Here is a 16968-nt window from a genome sequence, read left to right as displayed (position 1 = left end):
GAGCGTGGCTGACAGCAGGGATCAGCACCAGAATGCCCATGCGCCCTGCCCTAGTCCTCTTTCAACACAGCAGGGAGTAGCAGCAAGCCCCCTTGGCTCCCACAGTCCTGCTCTACAGGAGGTGGGAAACCGGGACTGCTCTCAGAGGCCAGAGGGAGGAAAGAATGAAGCTGATGCAGCGGCACACAGAAGGCATATAAATCCTGAGCCACCTTTCCGCTTCCACGTCTGGTCCACTACACTGTAACTCAAAAGAAAAGATCTGCACCGCAGCTTCCTAATTAGTCAAGTAGGAAGAACCCCTAAGTGGCTAATAAAAAAATTACCTAATTAATTTTTCATCTGTTGGAAAGCTGCTCTTTAAGATTCGTATTTGGGCATACCACTCATGGTTGCTTTTTTTTCAGTTCAGCAGGAGGCAAAATGAAACACTCATAACTGCGGCTCAGAGAGAAGCGTCCTCCTAGCTGAGCCCTGAGCAGCGTCAGCCGAATGAAGAGGCTGAAGCAACACGCGTACAAGTCTCTAACTACAGTCCCTCAGTGCAACGCAAGGAGCACATGGTCATGCTGAGCGTCACAAGACATTCCATGGTTATTACCATCTGAGAGACAGTGTCTTAAGCGATAATCTCTTTTTAATCTGAAAGGCTGCTCTTCTGAGGGAGCCGCTCTTCGGAAGCCCTCACCCATTCAACCTTGTAAATGACTGTTCTTAGTGCCTAGCAGGAAAGGGACTAAGCTTAAGCCTCTTTTGGAGACAGCAAACTAGAGTTCTGTTTGAGCCCCAGGAAGCATCTGGAAACTGCACCCGAGACTCCTGGGAGAGAAGATAGAAGGACCCTCACACCATTCATTCATTCGACGACTTACATTCATTCATTCGACAAATACCTATTATGTACCATGACAAGGTGGGTGTCAAAAACTAGAGAAAGGAAAGAGACTCATGTGGTGCCCAGGACACATTAGGGTTTAGTCACTGGCTGACTGGCAGTGATCCATGCCAATTCTTCAACTCTCCCAAGTTACTGGGAGTTGACTGCCTGTGATGATTCCTAGGATAGGAGAATAAACGTTTTAGAGTTTCTTAGTTTGTTTCCTCTAAAAATAAGAGGCAGGAAAATATGGAAGCAACTACTACAAGAACATTTATTCCCATAAGTTGGATCTAACATACTCCCCTTTTAGAGCTGTAACATCAGCTGCTTAATTCACTGTGGAAGAAATTATACATAAACAACCAAGTCTGCCTGTACAGCTAAAACAAGGCATTGTGGGGAAAGGCAAAATGCACAGCTGAGACATGTCAAAATGATCAGACCTGAAGAAGACGGTCTGTAGAACCCAGTATCTGAGAGATTATGGTGAACTCTGGTACAAACCTGACCCTACTATGCTTTCTACTGAATCAGTCCACATGTCCCAGCTGTGCCCAAAGAGAACTGAAGGGGCGACACTGCGCTTACCACCACATGTTCGATGTGATTCGGACACATCCATCTGCCCAGGGGCATGGCAGTGAGCGGTGGCTCGAGGCAGTCCATGTGGAACAGGAGGGGGCAATAGTCACACTGGATCAGAGGGGCCACACGGCAGCTCCTGCAAAAAAGAATTGTAGGCCATTTCTGTGGCAAGATGGGAAAATTCAAACCAACTCTGCACTGTGGAACAGCCTCTCCTCCTTAACTCTCACTATGTTCTCCCAGAGCCTCCTCCCACTGTGATCAGTTCCACTCACAATCAGGAAGATGGATGAAGTTCGGGGCTACCACCAGGCTCTCCATTATTCTCTCTTTTCAGAGGAATGTGTCTTGTGGGGAAGGGAATGTTTTACTTGGAGTACAGCTATAGTGGCTGTCAGAGCAGGAATGATCAATGCTCAGTACCCACAAGGGGAAGACAGCCAACTCTGCTCTGATCTTTCTACTCCTTAAAAGAAAGTTAACTACTACCTCATTGAAAAAAAAAACCTCTAGCCATGTTTCTAGAGTCTTACACTACAGCAAGAAAAGACGTCTCTTCTGCACAAAGCACTCAGCAAAAATGACACGTAGAGAGAGGTGCGCTGGGGAAGGATTTTGTAATGTATTCGTGTATGCATGGTTCAAGGGAGGAGCTTCAGCAAACACCAACTCTGACTTGTAACCACGATTCTCCTCAGGTGTCTGAGATGCACAGGAGCCTCAGCCTGGGCCCGGCTCAGAATTCTGCTACTCTACTATCTAGTTCCCTATAGCTTTTGTTGCAGAACATTTCTTTTTTTTCCTTTGGCACATTTCTTTTTGATAGCTATTTTCTCCTGCTATCCTGCCCTTCTAAGACACCCAGGCCACAAAGTCCAGTTTCAGTGATTGAAGCAGCAGGTTCCTGTCACTGAGGAGATCCTATCTGAAGGAAACCAGTGTCTCAGGGAAGCTACAACTGGGGCAGCCTGGAGGTGTTCGGAAGTCATCCAGTCTGATGCATACTAGCTACATGGACACTTGAACTACTTTTAAATTCACCTTTGGTGATTTAAAAAATTATCTGCCTTTTCCAGGGACCTGTGTCTCTGCTGGCCAAAGCTGCTCCTCCTAGCTAGTTTAAGTATCTCCTGCTTCTGTTTAAGCCCAACTCCTCTCACCCGAGTCTCTGTAAACATAGTCTCAGGTACTTCAGGGAATTTGTTAAGACAGTCAAGGCTCTGGTCAATCGGTCAGCCAGTCTCTGTACTCATACCATCAGAATACAGGTTGTCCACATTTAACAGAGAGGGTTTGGAAGAGGAGACAGGAGAGAGAAAAAATATCGTTTGCTGACTATGAAGATGAGTCCTTAGGATGGAAGAAAAATACCTGTTGCATGTGAAGCAGACTTTGACTGGCAGGGGAACAAGACCATTGTGATCTAACTCGTGCTGTGTCTTTTTAACGTTTTTCCCTGTGGTTTCCTCCTTTCTTCTCCTCTTGCTAGAACCTAGAAGAGAAATTGATGGTGCTGAGCTTTTCTGGATGTTGAGTTCCTAGTCTGGGACACAGAAACAACAGTATGTGAAAGACCAGATCTCAGGAAAAAGCATGTGGCATGGCCTAGATATAGGTCTCTCTCTGAGACCCCTGGGGATGGCTTCAAACGAGAAAAAGAATAGGAAAGCAGGGAAAGGAAGACAGACAGAAATCAGAACCATGGTCAGAGGTCATTTGTCCTGGGGAAGAAACACAGCTCTATGTTTGGCAAATATGAAGCGGTCAGAAGCCCGGGTTGTTAGATACTGGTAACCTAAGGAATATAAGGGCCTGAGTCAGTCAACAAAGACTGTTTGATGGAGGTGCCTGAGGAAAAGACTGTAATTTTACTGCATTTTTTACAGAAATCAGAAAAGCTTGGATTCCATATACATCCTGCTGACGACCAGGATTTTTTTTTTTAACTTTAATTATTTATTCATCTGAGAGAGAGAGAGAGAGAGAACAAGCAGGGGGAGCAGCGGGTAGAGGGAGATGGGAGAAGCAGGCTCCATGCTGAGCAAGGAGCCCAATGTGGAACTCGATCTCAGGACCCTGGGATCATGCATGACCTGAGCCGAAGGCAGCCGGTTAACCAACTGAGCCACCCAGGCGGCCCCTGACCAGGATTCTTAAGACTGCCAATTTCACTTTCTCTGGGAAAAAGAAAGGAATATCTAGAAGCTTTGTGGTATCAAGTAGAAGACATGACTTGATTAAAAAAAAAAAAAGTATGGAGGGCAATTTGGCAACACCTTATCAAACTATAAATGCATAGTTATAACCCAGCAATTCAAACATTAGGAATTTACCCTACAGATACAATCACATGTACACAATGATATAATTATAAAATTATTTGTTGAAGCACCATCTACAGCAACAAAAGATTAGGAATAACCTGAATGTCCATTACCAGGAAATCAGTTAAATAAATTATGGCACGTCTATATAATAGGTCATTATGTAACCATTAAGAAAAACTGAGGAATGCCAACATTTAATATGGAAAGACTGCTAGAGGATATTGTGAAGTGAAAAAAGCAAAGTGTAGAGCAGTATGCCAAGTAAGCTAGTTAGAGGGAAAATACTGAGCATATTATCTATAACTGCTTGTATATGCACAAAGAAACTCCAGAAGGAAATACACAAGAACCAAACAGTGGTTATCTGTGAGGGGTAGGAAGGTAGAAACGAGGCAAATGGCAGACAGGGGCGGAAGGGAAATTTTTCATTTAAAGTCTGTATATTTTCTCGCTTTCAAACCATGAGAACATATTACCTGTATTTTTAAAAAGGTGATACATTGAAGGGCAGAAAACAGAAAACTGAATAAGCAGAGTAAAAGCTAAAACCTTCAAAGATGTCCAGGAAGAATGAAGAACAGGAACCTAAGGGTGGCTCCGCGCACAGTGACCCCACAGGCAGCATAGCCCTCCAGCCAGACAGCAGCCCTTTGGGGAAGCTGGGGTGGGGTGGGGGTGGGGCATAAGAGTTTGGCTAACCTGGTAGTGCGGTGGTACAAGTCAGTTCATTGGGCAACTGAAACTGGGTGGGGTTCCGCTCCATCGCGGCAGCGATCAGCAGCTCAAAGGGCCGCCTTAGCTGGGGCTGCACGTAGTCCGGCTCTGCTGCCACTGGCTCCTCATCCACGTCAATGATGTCCTCGTCGACGTCATTCTGCTCAGAGGTGGGGGTCTCTGTGCTGGCATTGGATGTGGGCGTGCCAGGCCGGCTGGCTCTCCTTTCCAGGATCCGGGCGTGGGCAATGGCCTTGAGCTCAGTTTTGCTGGCTGATCTGTCCAACAAGTCAGTATCACTGCTGGGGGATGTAGTCCGTTTGCCGGATTTGTCCACCAGTCCATTGACATGGCCCAGCTCCTTTTTCTGCTCTCGTTTCTGTGCAAATGAAGAGGCAGGCCCATCACATCAAGTATCACAAAAGAGAAAGAGACGGATACTACCAAGTCCTTGCTAGACCACTAGCCAAAATTATGAAATTTTCTAACCTGTCACAGACTCATCCACCTGGAGACTTGGAACACTGGTCTCACACCGGTCTGTTCAAGTTGACAAAACTACACCTGAACTACACTAAACTAACAAACTACAGCGGCAGAGAATCACCAAACAGCAGGGAAAGTTAGAAACAATTATACACGCTTCTCATACAACCTTTACTCTAAGTCATCCTTTGATCCACACTATCTCTATAAAAAGCACAGAGGCAAAGGGATAAAAAGTTACCACAGTGAGAATAAATGGAGTGAGGCTAAGTGAGAACAGTGAGAAAAACATAAAGGGACTCAACATCACTGTAGTTTGCCTTGAAGCATCCTGACCTTCTGAATGGTTTTAAGAATTTTGCTCCAAATAAAGTCTGCAAATACAAAGGTAAGAGGTAAAATAGGCAAGCAGAGCTCCTTGTCCAGGGAGGCTGGGTGCTGACATGGAAAGTAACTACACTACAAGGTGGACGGCTGGTGTGTGGAAGGTAGCCACCCAGTGATCACAGTGTCTGAGACCGGTGGCTTTCAATGTTTCAAGTTTAACCAGAACTCTGAAAGGGACACTTCTTCAAGTGGGACGGTGGGGAAATGGAAAAAGACTATGTTTATTCAGTAGGACTGGATGGCTGGTATTACATTTTCCTCTAGGACTCAATAGAGTGGTCAAATGAAGGTTTAACACTGGTCTCCAGTAAGGAGACCTGGGATCTGTCCCAGTACTGCCAATGATTCCTTATGACCCTAGATGACTCAGGTTGGTTTTGCAGGAATTTCTCTGTCTGGAAAATAAGACTAGTAAAACCTTTCTTCTCCACCTTTCAGAGATACAGTGGAAAAAGAGGGTTCCAATATGAAAAGGATGAAGGCTCTGAGTCAGGGGAAGATCCAGCCTCCACTAGGAACAGGACCTGAACATCAGAGGTTGCTGAGGGCCAAAGGATGTATCATTTCAGTCTACTTCAGCATAACTACAGGAGGCCAAAGGCAGACAGAGATAGTGGTGCTGGCAAAGGCAGACTTGACAATGGGCAAAGAGCACCACCCGAGAGCACGTCAGAGCGGCATTTTGGGGAAAGCACACTATGTTAGCTAAAGGCTACTAGAATCCCCACCAAGCAGCTCTGCTTCTAGAAAACTGATGAAGAGGTAACAGAGCTTTGGAGTGAAGCAATTTGGCTCAAATCTTGGCTCTGTTAATTCTTTAATTCCAACTTGGGAAAGTTATTCTACATTAGTGGGCCTCAGTTTTTTCCTCTTTAAAATGGAGGTACTACTCCCAGTACCCACAGATGGCTGTATGAATTAAATGAGACAACATATGCAAAATATCCAGCGCACGATGGGCACCAAACTAATGTTAATTCCTCTTTTCCACCCTCTTTTCCTGGCTTCACTTCTCCCCGAGCTGTTCCCAACCCTTTCACATCCAGCTTCTTCAGTGGCAGGTTTCTGAAAGGCCTCCTGGCTGGCAGATGCTACTAACGAACGGGCCCTGCTCTAACCTAACCAGGGAAGCACAGGAAGAGATCTTGTGAGGTGGACAGGCTGGAGGACAGCCTGGTTTGTGGACCTTAGGAGATAATCAAACTATAGCTGGGGCTAAGTGGTTGACTTGGCCTTGCCTTGCCTTTTAATAAGAACCCTTGTACACATGTTGAAAAATAAAAGTCTGCCTATCTGTTTACCTTCCTAAAGGCTGAAAACTGTTACACACATAAACCACAATCTCTGAATCATCTCATCCTGTTTCTGCAACCACGGAAATCATCATTCATTGTGACATCATGTTCAGGGGCCGGGAAAACAAGAAGTGATGTCACAACGAAGGCAAGTTGCTTGCTGTGTAATTAGTGTGAGGGGAGGGAAGGAGACAGTTTACGATTCATAGAAAGATTCTAATCCACAGTCTAAAATTTGAGGATTTGGGTCTCTCATAATCTGGATGGAAACACACCTACTTCCTTTTTTGAGAAAGAGGAATTTAGCTTTTGCAAACCATAAAAGGTTTCAAAATAGAAAATCATGTTCTCCAAGCCAGTGCTGAATTATCAAAGACAAGGGAAGGGGAGCTAAAGAGGGATTAGGCAACCTGGGGTGCAGATGGGTTCAGTCTTTGGTCCCTCATACACCCAGCCAAGCCTCTGGGTATCAGTGACTTATTCGCCTTGGGGTGAGGGAAATCCTTTTCCCACCAAGCTAGAAAAGCAGCCTTGTTTTTCTTCAGCCACTTTCAGTCATGGATATAGCTGCCACATTCAAGCCACTTATCAGCCTACTCCTGTCACTAGTGAATGAACAGGGCTCAGTAAATTAACACACCTCTTCTGCCCATTTCAGCAGCTCATGTTTGGATTTTAGGCCCTACTGGATTCCAAAGAGTCACCATGGGGAGAGTGAGGGTGATTCCAGGGCTGGAAAAGACAAGAAGAAGGGACGAAAATGCCTTCAGGGCCAGGCCGTCTTAGCTCTAGAATATCAGTGCTCTAATCTGGCATTCTGAGCAAAGCCTGCAGGAAGCAGCGTTATTACCTTTCGGCGAACAGTGCACCGGTGACACATCCACTCCCCAGGAGGCAACATCTCTTCACTCAGTGGAGGGTTACTGTGGGGAAAAGACAATGGCAAGACTAAGTACTAACCTTTGATGCAGCAGGAAAAAGCCTGGCTGGGTCTGGCACAAAGCCGCATGTCCCCTATTCTGGCCAGTCCTGCAAGCACTGCTAGGGTGCTCTCTTCCTTCAAAATGGTTACCTGGCATTATCTGTAATAACCTCAAGAGTGAGGACCCCCTCCCACATCTCAGAAAGAGAAGAAATCCACAGCTATGAACACTGGGCTTACAGGGAAAGACACAAAGAGCTAGTTTGGAGCCTTAAGAATCATTCCCAACTGTATCATGCTGGTAAAGTCATTGCTAGGTCCTCCACACTCCTCAAAGTCTGTCAGGGTAAGGCTACGCTCTTCCACCTGCTGTTCGGAGCCCTGTGTAGCACAGACCCATCACCCCTTCCCAGGACCCTTTCACGTACCCCCCCCCACCCCAAGTCAAACCGAAGACTTGCTATCTCTTTCTCTACACTACTTTTTCTCCTAGAAAGCTGTGCCTGTTAAAACCCTATTAATCCTGTAAAACTTGCCTCAATCAGCCTACGGTAGATTAAAGATGGCTGCAAATTCTTTGCTACTCCTACTATCCAGAGGTAGGCCATTTCCTTCCTCTTGAATGAGGCTTGTCTTGTGATTTGTTTTGACTAATAGAATGCCCCGGAGGTAACCATGTTGTAACTTCCGAGGCTGGGTGTTAGGAGACCTGCAGATTCCATTTTTACATGTTTGGAATGTTCCATCTCAGAGCCCTGCTGTCATGCTGAGAGGCCACACTGTGGAGACTTAAGGCACTCCAATTAACAGCTTCCTCTGGATGCCAAGCCAAAAGCCAGCATGAACTACTGCTGTGTGACTAAGTCCTCTTGGACCATGCCAGCTTAGTCGAGCCTCTAAAGGACTACGGTCCCAGACAACAGCACACTGAGCAGAAAAACCACCCAGCTGAGCTCAGTTAGCCTACAGACTTATGAGAGATAATAACTAGCGTCTGTTTCAAGCCACTGAGTGTTGGATAGCTTGTTACGCAGCAACAGAAAACCAAGTACAGGGGCGCCTGTGTGGCTCAGTGGGTTAAAGCCTCTGCCTTCGGCTCAGGTCGTGATCCCAGAGTCCTGGGATCGAGCCCCACATCGGGCTCTCTGCTCGGTGGGGAGCCTGCTTCCCTTCCTCTCTCTCTGCCTGCCTCTCTGCCTACCTGTGATCTCTGTCAAATAAATAATTAAAATCTTAAAAAAAAAAAAAGAAAAAGAAAAAAGAAAACTGAGTACAGCTCCTCCATACGCTCTTCCTGGGTTGCTCAGACATCCTGGACCTCTGGGCTACACGGTTTAGTTCTCTTTTTGTACTCCCCCTCCTCACTTTTCTCTTCGTATTTCTCATGTTTTCGCTTGTGTGACATGTTTTTTCTTTTCTTTTCAAATAATCTCTACACCCAACATGGGGCTCAAACTCATGACTCCGAGATCAAGAGTCGTATGCTCTTCTGACTGAGCCAGACAGGAACCCTAGTTCTCTCTTTTCTTATTTATTACTTATTGTAATACTGTGGGGCTTGAACTATCATTCATTCATTCATAGTAAGCTCTACGCCCAATGCTGGGCTTGAAGTCACAACCCTGAGATCAAGAGTTGCACGCTCTACCAACTGAGCTGGCCAGATGCCCCTCTTATTTCTTTCATTAGATGGCCCAACACAAAGACTGGATCTCTTCCCTCTCTGTAGGTTTATATTATAATACAGAGGTTGTACACAGAGTAGTCACTCAAGTCAATACTGAGTCAGAATTAGAGCTGTGTAGGGCAGGCATTACTGATCCTCCACTGATTTCCATTAAGGTAACACCAAGAACCATATATCTGAGACTCTATTAAGTCCTTGGGACGGTCACATTTGTAATGTTTATACAGTAGTGGTTCTCAAAGTGTGGTACCTAGATCAGAAGGAAACATCAGTATCATCTGGGAGCTTATGAGAAATGCAAATTCTGAGGGACACCTGGGAGGCTTAATCAGTTGGATGTCTGCCTTCGGCTCAGGTCATGTTCCCAACGTCCTGAGACTGAATCCCGCATGGGGTTCGTTGCTCGGTGGGTAGCCTGCTTCGCCCTCTGCCTGCCCTTCCCCCTGCTTGTGCTCTGTCTCTCTTTGACAAATAAATAAATAAAATCTTAAAGAAAAAAAAAAAGCAAATTGAGACCTCAGTTCAGGCATGCAGAATCAGAAATTCTCTTCTACAGAATGAGGCTAAATTTATGCTTAAGAAAATCCTGTATTTGGTTCCTGGGAGTCACCTATTTGGAATGGGAAGGAGGAAGTTTTTCATCAAAAAAGGATGAGAAAGGGGCACCTGGTGGCTCAGTCGATGACACATCTGCCTCCAACTCAGGTCATGATCCTGAGGCCCTGGGATTCCAGGGCCTGAGTCAGGCTCTGCTTTAGCAGGAAGTCGGCTTGAGATTCTCTCCCTTTCCCTCTGTCCCTGCCCCCACTCATGTTTTTTCTCTCTCTCTAATAAATAAATAAAATCTTAAAAAAAGAAAAAAAACCCAGAGAAATACTAAAAAAATAAATTGAGGGCTGAATAACATAAGAACTCTTCCTGAAGTCCCAGGGCTTAATATTACACTGGTCTACTGTTTCTAGCTAGGAGAGCACTTGGCGTGGCAAACGGTTCTTGTTCCTGCTTTGCCATGCTTCCCTACAGCCCTGGGTATTCCACCAGGCCTTCACAGGTCCTTGCTTCCTTTTCTCCCTGTTTCCTTGGTGGAATCTCAGAGGATCCTTACTAGGAGGCAGAAAACTGGAGCACACTGGCCTACTGTGACAGGTCTTCAAATCCCAGAGGACCACAGATGAATGTCACCTGTAAAGTCTTCCCCACTTCTCTCCAACGGATTTTTGCATAGGCCACATCCAAACTAATGAGATGCCTGCATGTAATCTGCAAAGGCCTACAGACTCTGCTATGCTTCAGCAGCTGTCATATTAAAATTAACCCTGAAAAGGCTGTCACTTCTGATTCAGTTTTTCATCCTTTCTTTTCATCTGCCCGCCTGGCTCTGTACGAAGACACTCTCCACCAAACATGTAAAGCAGAGAAGGGCAAGGCAAGGTGGTTTGAGCTTCGATCTTTTACCAAGATGTAAATGGCCTCCTGGCCACCCTTCACACTTCCCTCAATCTAGCCCCAACCCCTGCTGGCAGAATTAGTTATTTAAAACACAATTCTGACCATATCACCCTCCTAATTAAAAAGCTCTTCAGTATCACTCCTACCCTACCCTATATCCTTTATTACAGGATAAAGTTTAAGCTTTATCAGTATCAGTATTGTAGGTTAAGACTCCTGTGGCCAGAATTCTCCATCTTTCTCCAGCTTCATTAACCTGGCGGCTCCCCACACAGTCCATACCCTTCCTCCACACTGCATGTCCATTCATTCTGGAGCTACTCCCTACAATTGCAAAAGCTGGGCCTTCCCTCATGCCTTCACCTGGTGGACTCTTTATGTTTTGGGGCTCAAGTCAGGTAGTGCCTCCAGGAAGCCTTCTCTGATAACCCCTGATTCCCTATAGCACTTCTGTGCCACACTGTACCCAAATCCCTTTCTTTATGGCTTATTTATCTTTGTACCTCCACACTCCGCAAGATGCCTGGCACATATCAGGTACTCAATAAAGCTTGAAAGAACTGAGGGACACGAAAAGAATGGGCTTCTAGGAAGTGAATGTAACCCTCCAAAGTTATGAGGCGAGGCAATGCAGTTGGGCCGACTCTTGTTTTGGTGGTTAAATCACATATGAAATTTGTTTCCTAAGTCACAAAACAGTAAGACATCAGAGTCAAAGTCCACACTTGCAAACCTGAGCCTCACACTGAACCGCCCCACCTGACTCATTTATATCTTCTTTAAACAATTTGATTTCTCATTTCTTTTTCTAAACATGTGGGTCAAATGCTTAAAAAATTTAAGAGTTTTTTTTTTTTTAAGATTTTATTTATTTATTTGACAGAGAGAGAGAGAGAAAGATCACAAGTAGGCAGAGAGGCAGGCACAGAGAGAGGGGGAGGCAGGGTTCCCGCCAAGCAGAGCGCCCGATGCGGGGCTCAATCCCAGGACCCTGAGACCATGACCCAAGCCGAAGGCAGAGGCTTAACCCACTGAGCCACCCAGGCGCCCCTTAAGAGGTTTTTTAAAAGTAGCTCCTGGTTGGTTTCTAAAGGATCACTTTTGGGGAAACCAAGTTTAAGAACACTCATTTCTCAGAATTCTAGATCACGGCCACAGGCTCTTTTTGTCTGCCCTAAAGTGGATGATGAGGGCTGTGAGTTTGTTTTTGTTTTTAAGATTTTATTTATTTATTTGACAGACAGAGATCACAAGCAGGCAGAGAGGCACGCAGAGAGAGGGAGGGAAGAAGAAGGCTTCCCGCTGAGCAGAGAGCCCGATGTGGGGCTCGGGACCCAGGACCCCGGGGATCATGACCAGAGCCGAAGGCAGAGGCTTAACCCACTGAGCTACCCAGGCACCCGAAGGCTGTGAGTTTAGGGAATAGCACAAGAAAGTCAGAGTACTGCCTCCAGAATGAACACAGAACATTTAAGAGAGTGAGGCCTTGTTGAGATTTTGCTGCTTTCTCAGAGACAGAATGTACATCTTGAAATAAACGTGAAAATGCAGTATTTTGAGAAGGCAGTAACTGTAAGATAGGATGGACAGGGAAGGAAAGTCTGTGTTTCTAGACAATGCTTAGCGCAGGTAGAGCAGGAATACAGAAACTGCCCATCATAAAGTTTTCTTGGTGTTTCCTCTTTGCCCCTAGCAATTCCTTTCAAGATATTTAGTAGGCAGTTTCCCCCCACCTTTTTTTCCAATTTATATGACAGCAAGAGAGGGAACACAAGCAGGGGGAGTGGGAGAGGGAGAAGCAGGCTTCCCTCTGAGCAGGGAGCCGGACACAGGGCTTGATCCCAGGGTCCTGAGATCATGACCTGAGCCGAAGGCAGATGGTTAACTACCTGAGCCACTCAGGCGCCCCAAGCAGGCAGTTTTCCAACTCAAATTATTTAGAGCAAAAGGATTCATGAAATGGATCCAAGAAGGAAAGACTGTTGTTGGAGTAATAAGCTCAGGAACTAGTTTGGAAAAAGGCTGCTTTGCAAAAGACTAGTTTTGCTCTGTATCAGAAATACTGCCAATAAGGAAAGGATTCTAAGGAGAAAGGAGATTCTGCAGCCTCAGGACCCTCATACACATCCTGAAGACTTTCCTATCTCAAAGCTCTTTCCCCCTTAAGAATGGTATTCCCTTAAGTTTCGTGTGCAACCCTGAAACAGTTATACACATGCCAGTCTTTAAACCATGATATGTCTGTCAAGAAAAATAAGGCTTTGTCTCAGCATCCTCTTATCCTTATATATCAGTGAAGACAAGGTGCTGAGGGCCATTCTCTATAAAAGGAAATCATTAAAAGTTAAGAAGTTAGGTAATGTTGGAAATGCTCTATCAGAGTTTCCGCTGCTCAGCAGTGAAAACTATGAGGAGGCCATAATGAGCCAGTGCTGCTTGTAAAGACATCAATATGCTTCCTAATCACTAAAGCCTAGAAATAGCAGAGCGATTATCTCATCTTACATCTACATAGTGTACTACAGTTCACAAGTGTTTTCACAGATGGTCTTATTTGATCTTCACCAGCACACTGTGAGAATTCTTACTCCCATCATGCAGGTGATGAACCGGACTTATCTAAAGCCACAGAACCAGTGAAGTTGCAGAATTAGAACCCAAATCAGTTTCCTGGCTCTTTCAAATCTTGAGTCCTAGCTGTTTGTAAAAACAAAACAAAAAACTTTGGTAGTTCTCTTATTTCTGGGGGACACAGTGGACTATCCATCAAGGTATCGTCCTCAATCTCAAGGTTGAGCACTTCCTTCTCCATCAGTCAATATTTATTGCGTTCCCACTGCTTACTAACTAATCAGTGCCACGCCAGAGGCACCATACTGGAGGAAAGACACAAAGCAAACAAGTTATGATCTATCCCACCAAGAAACAGCCTTTGGGGAGAGAGGATCAAAGTCATTCAAGCATTTAATGAACAATTAATTATTTTACACTAGGCAATGTGCTAAGTGGTGAGATTTCAGACAAAGTCTTTGTTCTCAGGGATCATAGCCTAGAACAACATGAAAAGGACAGCTGACAACGAGACCACATACAATCAACTACAAACTGAACCCACCCTAAAGACCTATAGAAGACTCAGCTGTGCATGGATGCTGGGCTCAGTGAAGTGCCCTAGAAGTGTGGCTACTTGGTACAGCAGGTGACAGAGGCCTCTTCCCTACTCTCTTTCTGTAATTCAGAACTATACAACAAATGGTAATTCACAGTCAGTGAGCCTTTAAAGACAGCGAAGTTAAGGATCTCGAGGGGATCCAGAGCAACTACAGTTTTGGAAGCAGGTATATTTCTGTATGCTGAAAAATTACATGAAAGAAGGAAAGTTCTGCAAGTTGGGACATCTTCCTGGGAATGAGTATTTTTATGTTCATCTAGAACCCAAAAGTACATAAGACTTTAGCATTCCTTCTGAGAATGGTCCGAGTCCTAGAAAGGAAGGTGAGTCCTGGAAAGTCCGTGAGCTGGCTTGTCTTGGAAAATGTAGCTCTTTAGAGAGTACACTTCGAGGGCAGAGTTTCTGCAGATATTCATCCGCCTTCACTGCTATAAATGTTTCCTCTCAGATCATTTGTTAAAGAGCCCCGGCCTGGGGCGCCTGGGGGGCTCAGTGGGTTAAGCCTCTGCCTTTGGCTCAGGTCATGATCTCGGAGTCCTGGGATCGAGCCCCGAATCAGGCTCTCTGCTCAGTGGGGAGCCTGCTCCCCCCCGCCCCCCGCCTGCCTCTCTGCCTGCTTGTGATCTGTCAAATAAATAAATAAAATCTTAAAAAAAAAAAAAAAAAAAAAAAAAAGCAAGCAAGCCCGGGCCTGCGATTCCTGGCCAGAAAGTGGCTATTCACAGCTTTCTAACTTGCTGCTTGACCACCACCTGGTCTCAAAGACATTCTGTCAGCTATAAAACAGTTAGTAACAATAGAGCTCTAAATCCTCAAAGACTGTACAACTAAAAGATATGCATCTCAAAGCCTGGTGTGGCTCTCTGTGAGGCCTGTTAGGGCCTACAAACCGATGACAGTAACACCTATACACAAACCAATTAGAAAGCTGGTCAAAGCATTAATTTTTCTAAGAAAGATTTATTTATTTTAGAGAGAGAGAGGGAGAGTGTGTGTGCAGGAGTGGGGAGTCGGAGGGAGAGAGAGACTCTCAAGCAGACTCTGTGCTGAGCACGGAGCTTGATGTGGGGTTCATCTCACGACCCTGAGATCACGACCTGAGCCGAAATCAAGAGTGGGTCACTTAACTGACTGAGCCACCCAAGTGCTCCTGGAGATTTTATTTTTTAAGTAATCTCTATATCCAACATGGGGCTGGAACTCACAATCCTGAGGTCAAGAGTCGCATGTTGTTTTGACTGAAACAGCCAGGCATCCCAACGATTTTTTTCTTTTTAATTCTCTTTGGGAGAATGGGGACTGACTTAACTGACTCAGCCACCCAGGTGCCCCGGCATTTATTTTTCAAAACTAAAACTCCTAAAGCCAACCTATGCGGCAGGACTCCAGCATCCAGACTCCCGCAAATAAATCCAAATGACCTGACTCTATAGCTGATGACGGTGCCTAGGTTGGTCTATTTCTGGAGTTATGGAAGAGAAAACTACACACACACACACACACACACACACACACACACCCCTCGGCTCACTGTAATGCCTGCGCTGATAGCCCCCTCCCTGTCAAAGATTCAAAGCCCAGAGCCAGATGATCCCAACTCACAGCCAAAGGATGAAGTCCGGTTTTAATTTAGAATGCCTCTTTCATTCACTAATGAGGCTGCAGCCCACCACTGCCGGTGGAAGGTGTTAGTTGTCATGGTTCTTGGCTCTCTAATTAAGAGGATCTATTTCAAGTCATATACCAGAGTGGCTGATCTGAGTCTCACCTCACTCATCTCCCTCACCTATTAATACACGTGAGCCTGCACGACATTAACATTTACTTCAGATTTAGTCGCCACCAGTGGGACCTGTTGCTCCATAGCTCTGCGTTAATTATCCATCCAGCGCAAGCAGTTTTTCAATATGGAACTGGAAGGGAGAAGGGGGAGGGGAACAAGAGAACAAAGGGAGGAGGGGAGAGGTGGAGGGAGAGAAGGAGACAGGGAAGCAGAAAGACTGCCTTTGATTTCAGAGACCTGTTTTTTTTTTTTCATTACAACATGCAGATAAAAATGGTGGGGAACAAAATGGTGTTGGGCTCTGGACTTATTTTTTTAAAATATGTTAGTTTACCTATGTATGGCCTGCAAATGTCTATCCAGCTAAGAGACACTGACATTTTATTTATTTTTTTTTTTTAAAGATTTTTTTTTTTTTTTTTTTTTTTTTTTTATTTGACAGACAGATCACAAGTAGGCAGAGAGGCAGACAGAGAGAGAAGGGAGGAAGCAGGCTCCCTGCTGAGCAGAGAGCCCGATGTGGGGCTCGATCCCAGGACGCTGGGATCATGACCTGAGCCGAAGGCAGCGGCTTTAACCCACTGAGCCACCCAGGTGCCCGAGACACTGACATTTTAAAACTTGAGCCAAAGGCAGCTGGGGAGACATGGAAGTATCACTTAACCAAATTAAAAGCTTTGGTGTGTGTCTTAGGACAAAAGGAAGCAAAATGGATGAAAACTATTTAAGAAAGAAGACATTTTATTGTCTCTTCCTAGACTGACAAAATATTCTATTTAATACGAAGACTGAACAGGAACACTATGCAGACAGCATATCTGTACACAATATACCAACAGCATTCCACTCGGGTTCACTTCTAAAAGAGGTCAGTCGCGTGAACTGCTAGGGTCCCTCCTGTCAGAACCCATCATTCTCCAAGAATCAGAAGCTCTCTAGCCATATATAGTAGTCTCAGTTAAAATATCAGACTAAGAAAGATTTCTTTGACCCCTACAGGCATCTGGATGTCTCCTCCCTTTTTTGGGTGGTGGTGGGGTATTCAGCCAGCAAACAATAGCACCAAGCAGTTCTGATTTTTAATTTCACAGTTCATGGGTCTCGTCCATCCATCTGAGGTCCACTACCAGATAAAAATCCTGCAATCATATCTAACGGCATTGTGTAAGAGTGACTGCAAAAAGACAATACATGCTCAGAACAGGCCGGCTCTCCCTCAAACCAGCCCTGCTGCCCTTGGCCAGCTGAGGATCTATGTTGGTACTAGCCAAAATGGGAGGG

At 45.3% G+C, this 16968-nt stretch overlaps 1 protein-coding gene across 2 annotated transcripts in view; it reads right to left on the bottom strand.

The window, feature by feature from the left end:
- PHF12 (PHD finger protein 12) overlaps positions 1-16968 on the bottom strand; it is a gene marked incomplete at its 5' end in the record, with an annotated part of 41915 nt that overhangs the window by 12270 nt on the left and 12677 nt on the right. For both annotated transcript variants that reach the window (XM_080827026.1, XM_080827025.1), the window contains 4 exons: positions 1469-1601; positions 2837-2957; positions 4492-4885; positions 7525-7597. In XM_080827026.1, the coding sequence (XP_080683152.1) occupies positions 1469-1601; positions 2837-2957; positions 4492-4885; positions 7525-7597 (721 nt within the window). The remainder of the gene's footprint in view (positions 1-1468; positions 1602-2836; positions 2958-4491; positions 4886-7524; positions 7598-16968) is intronic.

This window comes from Martes martes (genome assembly GCF_963455335.1).
Source record: "Martes martes genome assembly, chromosome: 16".
Taxonomy (NCBI): domain Eukaryota; kingdom Metazoa; phylum Chordata; class Mammalia; order Carnivora; family Mustelidae; genus Martes; species Martes martes.
The sequence above is the reverse complement of the archived record's forward strand: the minus strand, read 5'-3'. Positions and strand labels throughout refer to the sequence as shown.